The sequence below is a fragment of the Bufo gargarizans genome, chromosome 2, assembly GCF_014858855.1.
Source record: "Bufo gargarizans isolate SCDJY-AF-19 chromosome 2, ASM1485885v1, whole genome shotgun sequence".
Lineage (NCBI taxonomy): Eukaryota > Metazoa > Chordata > Amphibia > Anura > Bufonidae > Bufo > Bufo gargarizans.
The window spans coordinates 204,151,926-204,175,034 of record NC_058081.1 but is presented as its reverse complement, the minus strand read 5'-3'; the positions used below and the strand labels follow the sequence as shown (position 1 = coordinate 204,175,034).

Here is a 23,109-nt window from a genome sequence, read left to right as displayed (position 1 = left end):
CTCTGTTAGTTGGTAATACTTTCAGACGGAAAAAAATAATCCTGCTTGCAGGATTTTTTTTACGTTCAGAAAAGCGGATTCTTGACGGAGCATCCATTCACGTTCATTGTAGTCAATGAGAAACGGATTGTTAAATTTTTCTTTTGCGGACATAACGTTCCTATAGTACTTTTTTTGGTTTCTGAACATGCGCAGAACAAACAGGAACTTCCAAATGAAGACAGGAAAACAAGGGAGTGTCATGTGACAGTCACGTGAGCGCTACTCCTCACCATTTCTGAAAGCTGATGTGCAAGTTGGAGAAAGTGTCAAGAAAAGGGTATGAATTGATGCAATTGAAAAGTATTTACTTTGATCATCTACTGGGGGCTAATATCTTGAAACTGTGGATGCTATTAGGCAAATGGGGGATGTTATTAGCCTTTTGTGAGACGCTATTACGCTACTGGGGCATGTTATTTGGCTACTGGGGGCAAATATTTTGAAACTGGGGAATGCTCTAAGGCTACTAGGGAATGCTATAAGGCTACTCGGGGATGCTATAAGCATGCAGATAGGGGAGGGACAACTGAAAAAAAAAAAAAAAAAGGGAAAACGGATCCGTTACCTTAGTAACTGAACGGACATTAAACGGACATTTTTAATCCGTTTATTAATGTATCCGTTTTAAAACGTACTGAAATATGTCCGTTATGTTCCGTTATGAATGAATCAGTTTCAATTTTGAGACGGACGCAAGTCATAACGGAAAGCCGAACGGAGGACTAAACGCTGATGTGAACAAGCCCTAAGTCATTCTTTCAAAAAGGGCAAATTTGCATGTACACTACTGCACCCTCGATTTACACCAATATTCAGTTGACATTGTAGTTGATTTAAAGAAGGGTGAACTAATGCAAGGGAGTTTCCAGTTTGCTTCAACATCCTTTTAAATTATTTATGAAGGAAGCTGTAATTTTGTAGTGTGTTTATTTTACCTTTATTGTTCCTATCATTTGTTATGGACTATGGCCTTGTGACCATGTCCATTCAGCTTTTTCTTATTTGCTGTGAGGTTATGTCCATGGACATGTCAAACCAGTAACAGCGTCAGTGATAGGGGAGTGTCTATGTACTTTGGGAGGAGTTATAAATTAGCTGGGTGATAGGGGAGTGTCTATGTAACTAACTGGGTAGGAGGAGCTATAAACTAGGTGGTCGTTGTTAGGGGGAATGATAAGGGAGTATTTATGTAACTAGCTGGGGAGGAGCTATAAACTAGCTGGGTGGTGTTAGGGGCGGTAATAGGGGAGTGTCTATGTAACTAGATGGGTGGGAGGGGCTATAATCTAGGTGGGCATTGTTAAGGGTGGTGTTGGAGCTGTGGCAGAGAAAGGAGAAATGCATCATGAGTTTGGTTGGATGCGCCAACAGTAAGGCCTCTTTCACACGGGTATCATGTTTTTAGCCCGGATAAGATGCAGGTGCATTGCGGAAAAATGCGCGATTTTTCCCGCGCGAAAAATCGGCATGTTTGGTACCCAAACCTGAACCCGGACTTCTTCACAAAAGTTCGGGTTTGGGTTAGGGTTAGGTGTTGTGTAGATTTTATTATTTTCCCTTATAACATGGTTATAAGGGAAAATAATAGCATTCTTAATGCAGAATGGATAGTACAATAGGGCTGGAGGGGTTAAAAAAAATTATAATAATTTAACTCGCCTTAATCCACTTTTTCGCGCAGCTCGGCTTCTCTTCTGTCTTCATCTTTGCTGTGCACAGGAAAAGGACCTTTGATGACGTCACTGCGCTCATCACTTGGTCCATCACATGATCTTTTACCATGGTGATGGATCATGTGATGGTCCATGTGATGAGCGTAGTGACGTCACCACAGGTCCTTTTCCTGCACAGCAAAGAAAAATACAGAAGAGAAGCCGGGCTGCGCGAATAGGTGGATTAAGGTGAGTTAAATTATTACTATAATTTTTTTTAACCCCTCCAGCCCTATTGTACTAAGCATTCTGTATTAAGAATGCTATTATTTTCTAGGGATCGACGGATTATCGGATTTACCGATATTATCGGCCGATATTCAGGATTTTGAACGCTATCGGTATCAGCATCTATTTTGCCGATATTCCGATAGCGTATGGGGAACACAGATCGCGCTGCTCTCAGCGCTCTCCGTGTTCCCCTTAGCAGCACAGGGGAGAAGGAAGCAGTGTCTCCTCCCCCTGTGCTGCTGCCGCCAATGAAAGGACAGGGGACAAGAGGAGGGGAGGAGCTATGGCCACTGCGCCACCAATGAAGCTTAATCTCTCATTTATTCATATACAGGAGGCGGGAGCTGGTTGCAGAATCACATAGCCGGCTCCCGACCTCTATGAGCGGTAGCTGCGATCTACGGTAGTTAACCTCTCAGGTGCCGCGGATCGCAGCTACTTGTCATAGAGGTCGGAAGCCGGCTATGTGATTCTGCAGCCAGCTCCCGCCTCCTGTATATGAATAAATGAGAGATTAATCTTCATTGGTGGCGCAGTGCGCCCCCCCCAACCCCAGTATTAGACATTGGTGGTGCAGTGCGCCCCCCCTCCCCCCCAGTATTAAGCATTGGTGGCGCAGTGCGCCTCCCCCCAAGCCCCCCCAGTATTAAGCATTGGTGGCGCAGTGCGCCCCCCCCACCCCAGTATGAAAAACATTGGTGGCGCAGTGCGCCCCTCCACAGGATCCCCTCTCCCCTGCTCCTCCGATCGGAGCCCCAGCAGTGTAATGCTGGGGCTCCGATCGGTTACCATGGCAGCCAGGACGCTATTGAAGCCCTGGCTGCCATGGTAAGCTCCATGCTTACACTGCTGGGGACAGTGTAAGCTCCTATTCATCCTGATAGATCTCTATCAGGGTGAATAGGACAAGGGTTCTAGTCCCTAAGGGGGCTAAAAGTTAGTAAAAAAAAAAAAAAAAAAGTTACAAAAATAAAAACACTAAAATATTAAGTATAAATGAAAAAGAAAGATTTACAAAAAAAATACACGTTAACAATAAACATTAATTTTCAGCAGATTTGTGGGAATTTTTTATTTTTTTTCAAAAATAAAAATTCCCAGAATATTGGTATAAATTATCGGCTATCTGCCTGAAAGTTCACAAATTATCGGTATCGGCCCTAAAAAATCAATATCGGTCGATCCCTATTATTTTCCCTTATAACCATGTTATAAGGGAAAATAATAATGATCGGGTCCCCATCCCGATCGTCTCCTAGCAACCGTGCTTGAAAATCGCACTGCATCTGCACTTGCTTGCAGATGCTTATGATTTTCATGCATTCTTATTCACTTCTATGGGGCCTGCGTTGCTTGGAAAATGGGATCGACCAATATTGCATGCTGCGATTTTCACGCAACGCACAAGTGATGCGTGAAAATCGCTGCTCCTCTGCACAGCCCCATAGAAATGAATGGGTCCGGATTCAGTGCGGGTGCAATGCGTTCACCTCACGCATTGCACCCGCGCAGAAATCTCGCCCGTGTGAAAGGGCCTAAGTGCTACATACAGATGGAAACAAAGCAGAGGGATTAGCTTTCATGATGAAAATGGGTCAGGAGCGACCGCATTGTAAAAATGTAAGCAACTAAATGAGCCGGAAGAGAGATAGTATAAGGGTCAGTTCTCACGGCTAATTTTCTAAATACTTGTGTAAAAAAATCAGCGCGTAATCCAAGCATATTTTTACGCCACAAAATTATGCCCGCAGGCAGGTTTTTTTTACATGAAATTCTATAGTACTTTTCCAACGAGCGCTTTTTGTTGCGTTTATTTGCGAAAAATGCACGTATGTGCACATCTCAAGTGGTGTTTTTTTTTTTTTTTCTGCTTCCCGTTACTTTGAGCGGGAAACTTTCTGCGCCAAGACAGGACATTCTGCTTCTTTTTTTACAGGCGTAAAAAAGAAGCAAGTGCTGTTTCTCATTGTAATGAATGTGAAGCTGTTTTGAGGTGTTTTTGGAGCAGATTTGGAGCGGATTTTGAGCCAGAAATGTTCCAAAATCAGCACCAAAAAACTTTGTGTGAACTAACCTAAAAACATTACACAAACAGCAGTTTCACAAATGCAGTATTATTAGTAGTAGTATTATTGTTAGTGTTCTAAGTCGGCTTCCATTGCTAGAAAGAGCAGTTATGACCATTACATTTTAGTGCAATCAGAAAGTCTTTAGAGTTTAGACCCTTTCACTGTTTTCTCTTTGCTATTTTGCAGCTTTGTGCTTACATTTTAAAAAAAATTACGTTTTCTTCCCATCAGTCTGCACTCTGTACCAAACTAAAAATATTCATACATATAAGACCCGCTTGGAAATTTAGCTCTGGGACCTCCCATTTCCCTTGAACATCCCTTGATCATCTTTAAGATTGTTCTACACATTGATTGGAGTCCACTGGGGGTACATTCAGTTGATTGGACATTATTTGTAAATACACACCCCAACAAATCAACTGTTATTGCGCTAGGTGTGGTCATTGCTGTAACCTGACCATACTGATTTTCAACATATCAATCCATTATATCATAAAGGTCAAGTTATTATACCATTTTCAAACCAGCACCTGGATCTGAATACTTTGGTAATTAGAGTTATTCAATAAAATATATTTGTATAGGGCCACCAGCTGTTTTTCTTTGTCCGGCTCACTAAGATGGCCGCACATGCTCAGGGAGAGAGCTGCAGCAGAAAGGACACACCCCCTGAGCTGTCAGCTTGATATAAATCTAGATCCATGTGAGGTACAGCGCTAGTTCTAGCATTGTTAGAAAGAGATTGCCATGTACTATATGATGTCTGATTTTCATTTTTTACATTAAACGGGTTATCCAAGTTCTCAAACAGCCCCCCCATGTGACGGGCCCCTCACAGGTAATATACTTACCCCACTCCGCCCCTGGTCCCCGCAGGGCCACCGCTTCTTTCCCCTGTGTGTGGATGAAAACATCCGGTATCGGAGGGGAACAGCCAATGGCAAATGGGGACGAGCCTCCCTAGCGTCACCCGCTATGCTAGGGAGGCTCATCTACACCTGCCATTGGCTGCACCCCTCCGACACCGGATGTTTTCATCCATGTACAGGGAGAAGCAGCGGCGCTGCGAGGACCAGGAGCGGAGCGGGGTAAATATATTACCTGTTAGGGGCCCGGCACATGGGGGGGGGGGGCTGTTTCAGAAATTGGATAACCCCTTTAATCATGGGATAACCCCTTTAAAGGGAACCTGTCACCGGGATTTTGTGTATAGAGCTGAGGACATGGGTTGCTAGATGGCCGCTAGCACATCCGCAATACCCAGTCCCCATAGCTCTGTGTGCTTTTATTGTGTAAAAAAACCGATTTGATACATATGCAAATTAACCTGAGATGAGTCCTGTATGTGAGAGGAGTCAGGCACAGGACTCATCTCAGGTTAATTTGCATATGTATCAAATCGTTTTTTTTACACAATAAAAGCACACAGAGCTATGGGGACTGGATATTGCGGATGTGCTAGCGGCCATCTAGCAACCCATGTCCTCAGCTCTATACACAAAATCCCGGTGACAGGTTCCCTTTAATTTTTCTCACCCGTTTAGAGCCAAATGTGATTTATTTCTGCTGACCTCAATATAAATTATTTCCAAGAGGGTACTTTAAATAGCATGTTTTATTTCATTATTATTTTTGTAGTATAGTAAACTTCATTTTAATAAATGAAAGACTAATAACTTTTGCAGACAATTGCAATAAAAGTGTTAATATATTCTAAACTAGTTAAAGCCAATTTTAGCAGTCAAACATCCTCCAGTCATAAAAAGTCATGCATACCTTCATTTGGAACAGACTATTTGCACACAACCGTCACTCCCTCCATTCTGTGCTCTGCAGTATTTTTATTCACAGCCACATGACATGTCATATTTTTTTCTCTCCTGTTTCCCGTAACCTGATCGGATCATATGATTTGAAGGCAGCAAGGCAAAGATTTAGTAAGATCAGAAAATAGACATGGTAGCCTGTATCATACACCCCTGTACTCCATGCTTGTCTTTTTCCATACTTTCAATGTTTTTTCATGCATTGGGGAAAATTGTTGCTGTTGAATACTATCATAGTGATTATTTTATCGAAGTAGATGGTGGGTCTGTAGGATTTGTACATGCACTAGTGTTTAAAAGTGTTTTCAAGGACATATTGATGACCTGTACATAGGATTATTACAATAGGCAGCAGCAGCCACCACTAGAGGGAGCTTACTGCACATGCATTTATACAGCTTCAGTTGAATAATAAATTAAATCTGTATTCAGTTGAAGGGGTTATCCGAGACTATGAAAACATCCGGTGTCGGATGGGGGAGCAGCCAATGGCAGGCGGGGACGGGGGTGAGCCTCCCTAGCATCACCTGCGATGCTAGGGAGGCTCGTCCCTGTCCTCGCCTGCCATTGGCTGCTCCCCCTGACACAGGATGTTTTCATCTGCGCACGGGGAGATGCAGCAGCGGCGGGGGGGCCCAGCATATGGGGCAGCTTTTTATACTCTTAGATACCCCCTTTAACCACCTCAGCCCCCCTAACTTAAACCCCCTTAATGACCAGACCACTTTTTACAATTCTGCACAACACTCATTTCACAGTTTATTGCTCGGTCATACAACTTACCACCCAAATGAATTTTACCTCCTTTTCTTCTCACTAATAGAGCTTTCATTTGGTGGTATTTCATTGCTGCTGCCATTTTTACTTTTTTTGTTATTAATCGAAATTGACCCAAAATTTTTGCAAATAAATTACATTTTTCATTTTCAGTTGTAAATTTTTTTAAAAAAAAACGACATTTCTATATAAATTTTTCTCTGAAATCCAAAAGCTGCTCTTTAGAATTTGGGCACCTAGGCTGCAAAAAAGTGTCACACGTGGTATCGCCGTACTCAGAAGAAGTAGGGCAATGTGTTTTGGGGTGTATTTTTACATATACCCATGCTGGGTGAGGGAAATATTTCTCTAAAAGTCAACTTTTGCCATTTTTTTTTTTTAATACAAAGTTGTCATTTTAGAGATTTCTCTCACCCAGCATGGATATATGTAAAAATACACCACAAAACACATTGCCCTACTTCTTCTGAGTACGGCGATACCACATGTGTGACACTTTTTTGCAGCCTAGGTGCCCAAAGGGGCCCAAATTCCTTTTTAGGAGGGCATTTTTAGACATTTATATTCCAGACTTCTTCCAGACTTCTTCTCACGCGTTAGGGCCCTTAAAATGCCAGGGCAGTATAAATACCCCACAAGTGACCCCATTTTGGAAAGAAGACTCCCCAAGGTATTCCGTGAGGGGCATGGCGAGTTCATAGAAGTTCTTTTTTTTTTTTTTTTTTTTTTTTTTTTGGGCACAAGTTAGTGGAAATATATATATATATATATATATATTTTTTTTTTTTTCTCTCACAAAGACTCCCTTTCTGCTAACTTGTGACAAAAAGTTAAATCTTTCATGGACTCAATATGCCCCTCAGAAAATACCTTGGGGTGTCTACTTTCCGAAATGAGGTTATTTGTGGGGTATTTATACTGCCCTGGCATTTTAGGGGCCCTAAAGCGTGAGAACAAGTCTGGAATATAAATGTCTAAAAAAATTTACGCATTTGAATTCCGTGAGGGGTATGGGGAGTTCATGTGAGATTTTATTTTTTGTCACAAGTTAGTGAAATATGAGACTTTGTAAGAAAAAAACAAAATCAATTTCCGCTAACTTGTACCAAAAAAAAAAAAAAAAAAATCTTCTATGAACGCGCCATGCCCCTCAAAAGTGATCTTTATATAGCGCCGCAGCGATTTTACGGTGTTTTTGCAGTGATCAGAAAAAAAATCATTTCTGTCACTGCGGTGGGGTGGACTGAACGCAAGTGTGCGCACAAGATCAGGCCTGATCAGGCGAACACTGCGTTTTTTGTAGAGCCTATAGAACATGTCCTATTCTTGTCCGCAATTGCGGACAAGAAAAGGCATTTTCTATATAGTTCTGGCAATGTGCGGATCAGCAAAATGCGGAAAGCACATTGCCGCTGTCCGTGTTTTGCGGATACGCGGTGTTCGTGTTTTGTGGATCCGCAAAACACATACGGATGTCTGAATGGAGCCTTACAGGGGGGTGATCAATGACAGGGGGGTGATCAGGGAGTCTATATGGGGAGATCAGGGGTTAATAAGTGACAGGGGTGTGTGTGTGTAGTGGTGTTTGGTGCTACTTTACACAGCTACCTGTGTCCTCTGGTGGTCGATCCAAGCAAAAGGGACCACCAGAGGACCAGGTAGCAGGTATATTAGACGCTGTTAACAAAACAGCGTCTAATATACCTTTTTGGGGGGGGTTAAAAAAATAAATAAAATCGCATCTACAGCCTGCCAGCGAATGATCGCCGCTGGCAGGCTGTAGATCAGCCCGTTTACCCCTGGTTCCTGTGAACGCGCGCTCCTGTGTCCGCGCGTTCACAGGAAATCTCGTGTGCTTTCCGTATCCACAATTCCTTTCCCGAAAAAAATAGAACATGTCCTACTGCATGTGCTGACAAGAAAAGGCATTTTCTATTATAGTATAGTGCCGACGATGTGCGGTCCGCAAAATGCGGAACGCACAATGTCGGTGTTCGTGTTTTACGGACCGCAAAACACTTGCGGATGTGTGAATGGACCCTTAGTGTGCATACACGGCTTCTGCTGCTGGTGTATAATGTGATGGAAAAATGTACCTCATAATGTTTTCTGTTGTGTACATTGAGTTTGAGTCCACGTCCATGCCAGCATCCTATTTTACCATGTGCCTGATGAGGGGTAGATATACTATTGAAAGAGTGCAAATAAAACTGGCGTGCATGCTTTGCATCACATTTACCAACTATTTTGCACAATTTTCAAAACTTTTTCTGCATCCCCAAACAAGGGGGCTTGGCTTTGAGAGAAAGGGAGTGTGCACATCCATGTGCCATTTTTGGTGTAGTTTGTGTACAGATTTTTGTTGTACGAACAGAATCTAGTGCAGGGTTTATGATACTCCAAATTTAGGTCCATGCGTCAGAATAATACATTTATTAAGACTGATTCGTATTCTTAGACAGCGTAAAGTACAACATTAGTAAATCTGTGTCATAATTTGCATCTATGGTGCTTTGGAAATGAATAAAATCACCTCAAGCACCATCAGGGTCCATTCACACGTCCGTGAATGTGTCTGCACCCGTTCCGCAATTCTGCGGAACGGGTACGGACCCATTCATTCTCTATGGGGCAGGAATGGATGCTGTCTGCATCCGCATTTCCGGAGCAATTGCGGACAAGAATAAGCAGTTCTATGGGGTTGCCGGCCAGGTGTATTGCGGATCCGCAATATACTACGGACGTGTGAATGGATCCTTAAGGTACCTTAACACAACGGAATGATTGGTACGATTGAGCGACAAACAAATTGTTTCTTGGTGTAGGGAATGTTTCAGCAATGACCCTTTAGACCAGGAGTGGGAAACCTTTTTGCTGCTGAGGGCATTTGGATATTTGTAACATTGTTCGGGGACCATACAAAATTATTTTTTATTTTTTTTTATTTTATTTGTATTTTTATTTTACAAACAATATAAAAGCAAATTTCTAATCACATATAATAGCCGCATATAGAACAATGTATCATATCCATGCCATAGAGCAGACGCAAACAACAAAACATCTGTAGTCAGGACAGTCCAGCTCTAATAACAGTTCACAGGCATAGAATCCAAAGCCCCCCCCCCCCCTGGCTCCCCCCCCCCATTTCCACCTGGCTTGGTGTGGCCGCCGCGAGGGGCGGCGGAATATTCTTGCCCCCCTCATAAAAATTTTCATTCGAACCTTTACAGTTTCACACATGTTTTAGCGTGGGCTGTGTTGATAGAGTTTATCTTTTAGGAATATATAATGGTTTGTTAGGGTATATTTATGCAGTAGTCTCCACTAATTAATAATCATCAATTCTGATCAGAAATATTGCTGCTAGCTATTTCCCGTCTCTGTAGGCCCATTCCTATGGCGTCGTTTAATCCGCGTCGTTTCATGCCCTCAAAGTGTGTTATTCTCGTCATTAAACTTTGCCAATCATTCATTGTTGGGGGTCTATCTTTCACCCACTGTCTCAAGATTATCACTTTGGCCAGTAGAAACCCCTTTAACCAGTATGCCTGTTCATTTTTGGTGGTTTTGTTTTTGTACTCAGGAGGGAACAGTCCAAGAACAACTACTTGAATAGTCATGGGGGGACTATTCCTACTGTTTGCCACCATTGTCTGAAATATGCAGCCCCAAAAGGTCCTAATAGCAGGGCAGTCCCACAGCATGTGTACAAGCCCTGCGGCTACACAAGAGCATTTAAGACAGCTAAATTCTTGACCCTTATTGATGTACATTTTAGATAACAGACTCGGAGTAACGTATAGGCGATGTATTATTTTAAATTGTATCAATCGGTGTTGTCGTGAAAGAGAGGCCTTCTTAATATTTTGATATATTTCCTGCCATTGTGAGGGGTTACATTCCCCGATATCTGTCTTCCATTTATCCACACTTTTAAATTTAGTGATGGTGCTTATTTCCTCGATGAATCTCCTATATATTAGTGAAATCTTAACTTTGTTCCCTACTATGTTATAACAAAATAATAAAAATCCCGGAGTAGCTTTTATCAGAGGTGTTTTTTTGAGAGTGTATGCTAGTGCGTGTTGTAGTTGACAATATCTATAGTGCTCTAGTGCAGTTATTGGTGCCTGTTGTATCAGTTCCCATATTAGTTTGCTATTCCCTGTTGTGTATATATGTGAAAATAATGTAATACCTTTTCGAGTCCAGAATTCGTTTTCGTTAAGTGTCAAGAATTCAGTTAGGGCGGGGTTGTCCCATAGCGGGGAGAAGTCCAAAATTTGAGGGGCATGGATCAGTACCTTGATTTTATTCCAAACTTTCTGTAGCGCGGCTCCGATGGGGCAGGGGTAATCTGCACGCTGAAACAGCCCAGATTCCAGTATACTAAAAATGTTATTTGCGTGTAGTGGGCGTTGACCTAGGATATGTGATATTAATACTCCGTCCCCGACATTGACGCACCATTGTAATTGTGCACACAGATAATAGATTTGAAAATGGGGCAGGCCTAGGCCCCCATTACTTACGGCCATTCGCAAGTATTGTAGTTTAATGCGGACCCTTTTTCTGCCCCATATCAAATCATTTATCAGGCGATCAATCAGATTGAAGACACTATCCTCAATCCAAGCGGGGCAGGAGCTAACCGTGTACAATATCCAAGGTAACAAAACCATTTTAATCAGCGCAATCCTATTGATCTGCGAAAGTGGGAGTTTCTGCCACACTCTTATTTTGTCTTTTATTCTCCCCACTAAAGGGGAAATATTTAACTGATTATATTCCCTGATATTATTGCTGATTTTTATCCCGAGATAATCTAAATGATCTGTTGGGGGAATAATTCTGATCCTAAGATCGTTAGGGGGGGGCATCCGGTTCAGGGGGAAGAGTACAGACTTAAGCCAGTTTATCTCATACCCAGCAATTCTGCCGAATTCCTCTGTTATCCGCATAACATTGGGGACGCTTCTCCAACCATCGTTCAGGTAGAGTAAAACGTCATCTGCATATAAACAAATCTTATCGTCCGTCCCTCTCCCCCCGAAACCGGATATACCAGGTTCAGTCCGTATCCTGCAGGCAAGGGGTTCCATAAAGATTGCAAAGAGGAGTGGAGAAAGGGGGCAACCCTGACGTGTTCCCCGCTTTAGGGAGACGGCAGGGGTAAGCACCTCGTTAACCTTAATTCTAGCAGTTGCTTCACTATATAACAGTTTAACCCATCCAATAAATTCCTGGCCCAGATTCATCCTATACATAACACGCCAGAGGAAGGGCCACTCGACCCGATCGAACGCCTTAGCGGCGTCCAGTGATAGGATCGAGCGGTCCTCCCCCCCGCCAATCTGAATATTAAGAAAGGTCCGCCGTATATTGGTCTGTATCTGTCGCCCAGGGATAAACCCTGTCTGGTCTACATGTATCAGGCGCGCTATTACTTTTTTTAGGCGGTTGGAAAGGACTTTTGCGATTATTTTATAGTCTGCATTAAGCAGTGATATTGGGCGATAGTCCTCAACTTTATTTCCCTTTTTCCCCTTTTTAAGGATCAATGTGACCGTTGCTTCGGTCAGAGACGGGGGCAGCTTTCCACATTTGCTAGACTCATTTAGGACCAGCAACAGTCCGGGCAAGAGCATCTCCGCATGGCGCTTATAAATGCCAAATGGGAGTCCATCCGATCCCGGCGCCGAAGAGCCCCGGGTCCCATGCAGGGCCATTTGTAATTCCTCCAAAGAAATGGGGGCGCACAAGGAAGCGGAATCGGAGTCCGACAGCACCGGGATCTTGACTTGTTCTAAAAAGTCATCTATTCTGGTCACTGTATCTACCACGCCGGATCGATATAAATTATCAAAGTGATTAAAAAACTCTGCTACCATCTCCATTCCTCTTTCCAATCTACGCCCATCCCCCGTCAGTATTTGTCTAATTCTTTGAGGGGGTTTTTGATTCGCTATGATAGAAACCAATAGCTTGCTCGGGGTACCCGCCTCGCAGAAGTCTTTATAGCCCATAAAAAATAGTTGATTCTGTGCTTTTTCCTTCATAAAGGTAGTATAGTGGTCTTTGGCAGATTTTAGCTTAGTGCGCGTATTCAGATCATTCCGTACTCGGATACAGCCCTCCAGATATGCAATATTTGCCTCCAGCTTTTTTGTTCAGCAAAAAAATCATTTTTTTTCTTTTTTATTCTGGAAAAATACAGCCCACGCATAAATGCCTTCATGGCATCCCAAACAAAATGGATGTGAGCTGTGCCGATATTCTCTTGCCAAAATTGTGAAAGTTCTTTATCTATCCCAGCGGAGTCATTTAGTATGGTTAGCCAGTGTTCGTTCAGTCTGAACGATCTGCTAATCCCGGTTTTTTGTCCGGTCTTCATCACCAGTAAGATCGGTGAGTGATCGGATATGCCATGGATCTCATACGTCATTTTTGAGATAGATTCAAGCATCTGCTCATTGGCCAAGGCCATATCGATCCTAGACATAGCGCTATACGCTTTGCTAAAGCAAGAGAACACCTGTTTGTTGCCGTAGAGCCATCGCCAAACATCGGTTAAACCCATCTCCTCACAAAACCCGCGAAATAGAGCGTGTTTATCCTGCGCACTTTTCCGGGCGGTTGAAAATCTATCCAGCGCCGGGTCAAGCACGCAGTTAAAGTCACCGCATATTAATATCGGGGATCGCTCTTTATTATGTATAAAAAGCGCCAGCTGCTTTAAAACTGTCATTGTAAACGGTGGGGGAATATACAAGAAAGCAAGGACGCACCTACTGCCATTCCATTGGGCAAAGAGGAAGATATATCTCCCATCTCTATCGATCGACTGGTCTAGCAGGATAAAGTCGATGCTATGATGTATATACACACTAATCCCTCGGGAATATGCCGAGAGACCAGAGTGAAATTGATGTCCTGCCCATCTCTTTATTAAATATTCAGGGATATTCGGTGTGGCATGCGTTTCTAGTAAAGCAACTATTGCAGGGAGATGTCGAGTGATTAAATCAAAGACCACTACCCTTTTCATTCTATCAGCCAGTCCACGCACATTCCATATCATGACTCTATTATTAGTCATATCATGAATTGTAGAGGAGGCGTCCGTCACCCCCCAAAGGCAGCCACAACCAAGCCAGGGTCCCCCCCCCACCCATTATCCGCCCACACCCATTGACACCCACCCCCCAACAACCCCCTTACTGGTTCACTGATGCGAAACATCGTTGTCAACCTCTTACATTTCGCCCATCCATCCATGGGCCGCCCACCGCTATTGCCCCAGCCCTAGGTTGGGAGGCATTACTGCCACATCAACCGAGGCCCGGCGTCTACACCCTAACAGAGTCTAGCCATTCTACGGTTTCTCTAGGGGAGTGGAAAAAACATTACAGTGTCTCTATACACCACTCTTAACTTAGCGGGGTATAGCATTGAATATTTAATATTCCCCTCACGTAGTCTTTTCTTAATATCGAAATATTCCCTACGCTTACTTTGGGTATCCCTGGAAAAGTCAGGGTATATCTGTATCGAATGTCCGTCGAGTGTAGTGTCAGCTAGATCTCTCTTACGTCGAAGCACCCAGTCTCTATCCCTAGAGGAGAGTATCCTAATTAGGATGGCTCGGGGGGGGCCACCCGGCGGCGTCTTTTTTGCGGGGATTCTATGGGCTCTCTCCACACATAGTGCGGGAGTATCTCCATCGGATCCAAGCGTTTCAATTAACCATTTTTGCATAAACGCCACGGGGTTGCCCCCTCTACCCCCTCAGGGAGGCCAACTATTCTCAGATTGTTACGTCGTGCCCTATCCTCCATATCAGTTAGTCTTGCATTAATGCGTTTATTTTCCTTATCCAATTCTACTATTTTTTTTCCCATCTGTAACTGTTCTGTTTGAACCTTAGTCAACCCAGTTTCGACAAGTGCGATGCCGGCCCTAATTTCATTCATATCTTCTCTAATAAGAGTAAGATCAGTCTGCAGTGTCTGTACGGTGATGGAGACGTCTAGAACTGATTGATTGGTGGTTTGTACCACCGATAATATGTCCGTTAATTTGTTCTCAATATTATCAAATCTCGTGTGTTGCTCGGTCTGAGTAGATGGATCTATCTGTGTTTCAGCCAGTTCAGGTATTTTCTTTCCCCCCCTCTGTCTCGGTGGGGGCGATTTCAGGTATTTATCCATTCTCGCCTGTGGACTACTACCGCCACCCGCCCTAGGGGATCCCGTACCCCCGGATCTCCTGTTGTATTTGGCGGGCATATTTTCGAAATCTTTCAAGCAAAGGTACTCCGTACACAGTTCCAAACCCAGATGCTGTCACAGCGCCATCCAATGGTGAAAATATCCCAGCACTACCACAGCATCTGGCTCTGCGACGTGTCAATATTAACAAAATGAAGTTTGTGTGCAATCCTGACGTTGATTTATACCGACCCGTCTGGGGGACGAGTATAACTGTATGGACATATACATATATAATGGAGCAACACTTGTTTACATAGCATAAAAAAATCAACAAAATGTCAAAGCCTTAAGCAGTATCAGGCAGTAATGGCAAATATCAAGCATAAGGCAAAGCACTCATTAAGATCGGTGGTGCAGACAAAGTCAATAATGATCAGTAGTAGTGGGTAAGGGTCACAGTCTAGGGCCCCTGACCGACATCAGCGAGCTGCGTCGATCACAAGGACTCCAGAATAATGAGGAGCAAACCTTCGATTAAGTTGCCATGGAGGTAGTCCACCCGATCCGGCCAAGCTCGGCACAATAGCCTCTGTTGGTTTTTTTTTTTTTTTTTTTTTTCTCTTTTTAGCGGAAAGTATCAGCTGTAAGCCCCCGTAAACCGTTATATGTTCCTTGTGGTGTGGGGATTGCTCGATACTTATTCAGTATTAATCCATCATAGGGGAAGCTGTGGGGACTGTTACCGCCAAGAGATTAAATGAACAACGACTGGAGCTTGAAAGGGGACCACGTATCGGCCGGCCACGTAGTTAACATGCCCCCACATGTCAAATGGAGTGTCGGGGTGCCGTCCCCACCGTCACCAATTCCATGAGAGTTTATCACAGGGCATCCCGCACAACCGTTCCGAAAATATATGCAGGGGTCCTACACCTAGCTAACCCAGTAGCTGGTAGTCAGCAGATAGGCCGAAACTGTACCAATCAGCCGGTCGCTGTCCATGCGCCCATAGTTAGTGTAGACAACATGGGTTAGTAGGGGGGGGGATGACAATAAGCGACTGGCGCACTCAACACAGAGACGATCTCACCGGTCTTCGGCAGCAGCCAGCATCCAATACATCGAGTGCATCAGTGTGCACATAACGGACAGCCCTCGGACCACAGCCATCCAGAGTCGGCGATCCCAACGTGCGGCATACAACAGACTGCGCCCGACGACACCTCTAGATCCACCGCCAGCCAAAGTCAGGTGAGCGCCGACACCAACCCGCAAGCCTCTTTCCATACTCTCCTTCAGGACACAGTACCAGGACACAGCAGGGCACAGCAGAGCAACAGGGCGATCGTCCGGCCGTTCAGCGTCTCCACCTCTTCCCTGCCTCGGTCATATTTCAGTAGATCGTGCAGGGGGATGCAGAGCAGAGGTGAGGGCCAGGACGCCGAGACGCCGAGACGAGGCGAGGAGGTGGGCGGTACCCATGCGGACGCGCGGCACGCCTACGCAGCTGCTCCGCTACGTCATACCGCTACGCTCCTGTGCTTCCAGCAAGTCTGGCCATACAAAATTATTAACTTAAAAATTTGACTGCTATATTTGGTCAAACATATAAGTGACTTAGGGGTAATTTACAGAAATTGCTCTTCAATTAAAAAAAATCTAGATTGCTGTACTTTTGCAGCACAAAATGGTGCCTGCACTATATATATTACAAATAGTCTAATTTTTAAGTTGAGAATGTTATATATATGTTATATATTTCGTTCTTTATTTGGCATTAATGGCAGCCAAGCTCATCCCAGAGGGGTCCAAACAGTGGTTCACCCAGCTTCCGTTGTCCCTGCCTCTTTCTTTGCAACTGTCCCTGCCTTTCTCCCTTTCTTAGCTTCAGATCTGCCCCCACCTCCATCAGCCTCCTATCAGACCCCCCAGCCTACATCAGCCTCAGAACAGACCCTCCCCAGCCTTAAATCAGACCCCCAGCCTCAGATCACACCCCATCAGACCCTCCCTAGCCTCAGTTCAGCCACCATCAGACCCCCCCCAGCCTCAGATGATAACCTTATCAGACCCCCCAGCCTCAGATCAGACCCCCAATAGGCCCCCAGACTCAAATCAGCCCCCATAAGACCCTCCCCACACTCCATTAGCCTCAGATCAGACATTTAAAATAAATATAAAAATAAACTTACCTCTCCACTTGCGGCGGATTCACTTTCCCTCCCTGTTCTTCTTCTTGGCCTTAGGAGAGAGGATTTAGCTGGAATGGTAATTGGGAGCTATTTCGCATGTGAAAACACCCTGAGGTGGCCCTACAGTGGAAACCCCAAAAAAGTGACCCCATTCTGGAAACTTCACCCCTCAAGGAATATTTCAAGGTGTATAGTGAGCACTTGGACCCCATCAGGCGTTTCACAGAATTGGGAAACGCTTGGCTGTAAAAATGAAAAATTAACATTTTTTCCAGAAAAAGTTGCTTTACACCCACATTTTTCACTTTCACAAGTGGTAACAGGAGAAAAATGCACCTCACATTTTGTTCCCCATTTCCCCCCGAATACGCCAACACCCCCATATGTGCTTGTAGCCTGTTGTATTGGCGCACAGCAGGTCTGTAGAGGCAATGTGCAAAAATAGCTTTTTGCAGGCCTGAATTGGGAAAACATGTATTTTAGGTGCCATGTCGCATTAAATTAATTTCTTGAGGTCCCCAGAAATGAAAAACCCCAAGAAGTGAACCCATTTCGGAAAGAGAACCCCTGTACCAATATTTTTAATTGGTGGAAAGGATACTTTTCAGCAAACAAGTCACTCACAGAAGGCAGAAATACTAGAGAAAGCATTTCAAAGCACACATTTTGTAAAAATGAAAAATTACTAGCAGACTCCAATTTTTCACTTTCACAAGGGGTTAAGGGAGAAAATGCACCCCCAGTATATGTTCCCCATTTTCTCCCCTTTTTGCTAACACCCCATATGTGATTGTAGCCTGTTGATGGCGCACAGCAGTTCTCTAGAGGCAAAGTGTAAAAAATGTTTTTTGCAGCCCTGAATTGGTAGACATGTATTTTAGGTGCCATGTCGCATTAAAGGGACTTCTGTCACCCCACTAAACCGAATACCGTTACGGCGCAGGCGCGAGATCTTGATAGCAGACAGGGCAAGCCAGAGGACAATCCCGTTCACTGGCCCTGTCAATCAACATGAGGAGGGGGCGTCTTTAGGATCGGAGGATGCGGCTGCTACCAGCAAGTAGCCGCCCTTCTTGCTGGTAGCAAGGTAATTTGCATATTTTAAAAGCACGTTTTTAACACAATCTACTGAACCAAAATGATTAATCACATTCTGTATGCATAAATCGCAGTATAGGGATTATAAGTAAACAAAAAAAATAAAAACTGTTTAGTGGGGTGACAGAAGCGCTTTAAATAAATTTCCTGAGGCCCCCAGAAATGAAAAAAAACAAAAAGTATTAGGGCCTTTATCACCACCTCTTGAAATTGTATGAATGTTCTTGTCTGGCCTCTAGGTCTAAATAGTACGTATTCATTTTACAGCGCCATCTGTACGAGGTGCACGGCCAGCTTTTTGTACCACACTTTTGTTTTTCGTGTGGCACTGTAGGGCTTCAGAACTTGATCTGAAAGATCAATCCCGCCCATCTGTCTGTTGTAGTCCAGAATGCAGTCTGGTTTGGAGACAGTGGTAGTGGTATCACGTACAGCAGCAGGGGAGCTGATGTTACTGTGAATAGTGGTCAGTACAAGGACATCCCTCTTGTCTTTGTACTTAACCACCAACATGTTCTCATTGAGGAGAGCATGACTGTCTCCATTTCTTAGTGGCTGCCCTACCAGAGATCTAGGGAGGCCTCTCTTATTTTTGCGTACTGTGCCGCACGCCACAGTACCTCTTGAACAGTGGTAGACTCATGTAGTAATTATCCACGTATAGATAGTAATCCTTATCCAGCAGTGGGTGCAGTAAGTCCCATACTATCTTCCCACTAACTCCTAGGACAGGGGGCATTCTGGGGGTTCATTCCGGGTGTCCCTCCCTTCATTAACCCGGAACTTGTGAGTGTACTCAGAGCTATTCTCACAGACTTTATACAGTTTTATGCCATACCTTGCCCGCTTTCTGGGCAGGTACTGGCGGAATCTTACCCTCCCTTTGAAAAGGAACAGGGATTTGTCTATGCAGACATTTTTTTCTGGGGTGTACACTTCCGAAAACTTTGCATTGAAGTGGTCAAGACGGGCCTAATTTTGAACAGATGGTCAAATGCGGGGTCATTCTGGGGTTGGGCACTGTGCATTATTGTTGTAATGCAAAAACTTCAGTATTGATTAGAATCGATTACGGACCATGGTATTACTGTAAATTGGAGTGTGGTACAAGACATCCGCACTCCAATACTGATTAATCTTTGTTTTTTTACTAGGCCCATATGCAGCAAGAGCACCCAAAGGGTCATCATCTCAGGGTCTGCATTTACTGGGATCCAACCTTGGGGTCTAGCATATGGCGATGTAGGGTGCTGGGAAATAAATTGCTGGACGTATAAATTTGTATGGGTTACCATAAAATTTATAAAATTTTCAGAGAAGAAGATTTAAAAAAAATCAGTTTCAGTGAAGCCCGCACATTCTATCTGAATTTCTGAGTTGCCCACAAACTCAGGAATTTGGGGCTGATATCTCGCAGGGGGTGGGGTCCATGTGGGCTCACTCTGGGGGGCTGCCTCCTCTGCTACCCTGGGGAGCCTTCTAGAGGGTCCCTCTTCAGTGGATGATGATGATGATGATGAGGAAATAGAGGAATAGAGGAAAGTGTCATCCTCCTCTCCCTCATTGGCAGACTCTGTATCGGAGGCAAGAATGGCGTATGCCTCTTCAGCTGAGTACACTCGTTGGGATTAATGAAACATTTTTATTTTATTGGGGTGTAACGTGTGAAATGTGTAAACCTTCATTTAGTGTGAGGGGTGTGTATGTAGTGTTTTCACACGTGAAGGGGCTTGTAATAAATTTGAAATAAAATTTAGAAGAAAAGTTGTAAAAAAATTAAAAAAAAAGTCTTTTCTGCACAAAAAGGGGAAGGGTCAGGGACGGAGGGTGGTTTAGGGATCAGGAACAGCTGCAAATGGGGAAAAAAAAAAAATCAGTGCAGCTGTTTCAGATTCTTCTTTTGTTCTTCTTTCAGCAGGAAAGGGTTAAATCGCAGTGGTGGTGCACCACAAGTCCCAGCAAGCCAACAGCAGCACAGAAAGACACAGAACCTCTCTTCATGCAGTCACCAGCTAGAATGGCTGCCTGCAGGGAAGTTCTGCCTCTTCCTGTGCAGCTATAGCGCTGCCATTGGCTGTAGCGTTGTTCCAGCCAAAACACTGATGTCCCCTGCCTGATTTGTTCAGCACCGGGTCACCTCCACATGACACCCCTCTGCAGCCCTGTATCGCAGCTGGGGCTACGATGCGCGTGTCTGCGGAATCCAGCCAATAGCAGTGATCGGGGCTGCAGGGGGGCGGAAATACCTTCCTGTGCCATTAGGAAACATGGCTGCCTGCCGTGCAGAGCAGTTATCGTACCCCGGTCACCAAGCGATTTAACTCTGGACCGGGTGTACACAGCGCCGTAGCTCTACGGCGCTGGGATTTCAGACCCCGCTTCCTAAGGGTTAAACATGAAATTTAGTAATGGTGGTCGCGCTGCCCAGCGTAATGGAGGTCCGTCAAGTATTGGTATCTCGGGTTACCAAGCTCTTCACAATGCAGCCACACAATTGAAATCCTGGGTAGGTGCACCATAGGGACATCCAAACCACTGTAATGTAAATTGGCGCAAGATAGTGAAGTTCCACAAGGATCACTTTCCCAAAAGATTTTTATTATACTCACAGAATAGTCAATTAAAAGGCATACAACAAATCGTTCTTATCTCATGCATCCACCGGTCAGCTTTGTTAGGGGCGATAACGCTACCCCTTTCAGGTGTGGTATTCAAGGGCAATGCATAAAGCCCGCAATTTTTTTGAGGATACAGCATATATTTTTTTTTTTTTTAGAACAGTAAAACTTTTTAAAGTTCATAAATCCATATGTCCAGCATATTCAATGTCAAACCCAATTTGATATAACCTATATTCTTAAATGCGACAATAAATCACACCCCTTTTTTCAATCAGACATTGTAGACCACAGGGAATCAATCTCTCCACCTCTCCTTAACAAGTTGCCACCCTTTCCCATTCATAAAGAAATCACATGACCGGTCCTCCGATCACATGATAATTTTATTCCAATGATATTTTACAACTACTATTACTCTTATGTTTATACACAATCACATGATCCATAGGTTAACCCCTCTTTCCATTCATAAGGAGGTCACATGTCCAACACTCCGATCACGTGTAAATTTTCATCCAATAACATCCTAAACCTGCTCATCTAGCCGAATAACACATTTAATCTCCCCCATGTTTAGTTTATATTGCGTCAAATGTCGATCAACTCCCTACTAACCAGAGCGTCAACACACAGGGATTCGGTCCACATAACTTAACTAACCAACCAAGCAGGGCTTAAGATCGAATTCAATATTCAGCCCGCTTAGTTTAAAAAGTATCCATTTTGTATATCCACTTCACTTCTTTCCGATTAATATCAAATATTGGATCCCCTCCCCGCCAATTAGATTTAACTCTCTCTAATCCCATAAATTTTAAACCTGTCGGGTTTTTGTTGTGATGTACTTTGAAGTGGAGCGGTACACTATGATTTTCCAAACCTTTTTTGATATTGCCAATATGTTCTTGTATTCGTGATTTTAGTTTGCGGAGGGTCCTGCCCACATATTGGAGCCCACACGGGCACTCCAACAAATAGACTACCCCCATTTGATCACTTGACATCTCTCCTTTTACCTTATGTATCCTACCCGCTTTTGATTTAGCAAGCTGTACATTTTTCATTTCTTTGTCCTCCCTGGTGCGGTTTCTGCATGCACTGCAGAAACTGCACCATGTGAACTGATTTTTTTTCCACTTTCGCTGGTTTCGTGGGAATGAAGCTGTGGACCAATGTGTCTCGTATATTTTACGCTCTGTGATATAATACAGAAGAACAGGGTCATTTTTCAAAGTGAACCAATTCTTATACAGGGAATTTTTTAGTGGGCCCACTAGTGTGTTAAATTGGGTTTTAAATGTAAATCTATAATCCATCAACTCTTTTGTAACGCTCAACGCTCTTATTTTTTATCCCACATTTCCACTTCTTTCTTTACTTTTTCTAACTGGTTTCGATTGTATCCTTTCTCCTCAAACCTGTTCTGAATTATTTGGCTCTGCTCTCTATAATCACTAAGGTCAGTAAAATTCCTCCAGATTCGGATGAATTGTCCTTTTGGAATATTGCTCTTCCAAGGGGCATGATGGCAACTCTACATGTCTATGTACCCATTCACGTCAGTGGGTTTGAAAAAAGTTTTAGTTTTCAAGCAATTACCTTCTTTAAAGATTGTCAAATCTAGGAAATTAATGCTTGCAGTACTAATTTCCCTAGTAAACTTAAGGTTGTAATCATTTACATTAATTTTTTCAATTAATTTTGCAAGACCCTGACGCTCCCCTTGCCACAAGATTAGGCAATCATCTATAAATCGCTTCCATAACAATAATTTGCCCTCTCCATTGGTCTGTTGTAGTAGGGGGTCAATAATTTCTTTCTCCCAGGACGCCATATACAAATTGGCAAAACTGGGTGCGCATTTCGCCCCCATCGCCGTTCCAGTTAAGATTGTAGCTTAGCGCTTATCAATTAACAGACATAGAAAAAAAGCGTCTTGGGAAAAGGTTTGAAATTTGCGCCAACAAAAAAAACTCAATAAATTTGAGTTGTTTCTTGACACCCATAAATATTTTAGAAAACAAAATTTGGCAAAATATGCGATGAATAGTAATAAAATGGATATAAAAATGCCTCCATCTACTGGCTCTATTATACACACAGATCTTAGAGCAAAAAGTAAATTTTGTCCTGTCATTAAGGATAAGGATTGTATAGAGGCATTTAAGAGGGGCCTATTAAAGGGCCTGGATAAAACTGAGGATAAGACATTTTAAAGGGATTCTGTCATCAGATTTGTGCCCTATAAGCTAAATATATGGCCATGTCGTTGCTAATAACATGAATCCTAAACTGCCCTTATTAAACCTGCTTGTGGCTCTA

The 23,109-nt window shown here is 43.6% G+C and overlaps 2 protein-coding genes across 8 annotated transcripts in view; one reads left to right on the top strand and one right to left on the bottom strand.

The window, feature by feature from the left end:
* DENND6B (DENN domain containing 6B) overlaps positions 1-5,856 on the bottom strand; it is a 106,917-nt gene extending 101,061 nt beyond the window's left edge. The window contains exon 1 of the mRNA XM_044279931.1: positions 5,834-5,856. Coding sequence (XP_044135866.1) covers positions 5,834-5,839 — 6 coding nt within the window. The 5' untranslated portion in view covers positions 5,840-5,856. The remainder of the gene's footprint in view (positions 1-5,833) is intronic.
* PPP6R2 (protein phosphatase 6 regulatory subunit 2) overlaps positions 1-23,109 on the top strand; it is a 182,951-nt gene that overhangs the window by 9,105 nt on the left and 150,737 nt on the right. The gene's annotated exons all lie outside the window — the stretch shown is intronic.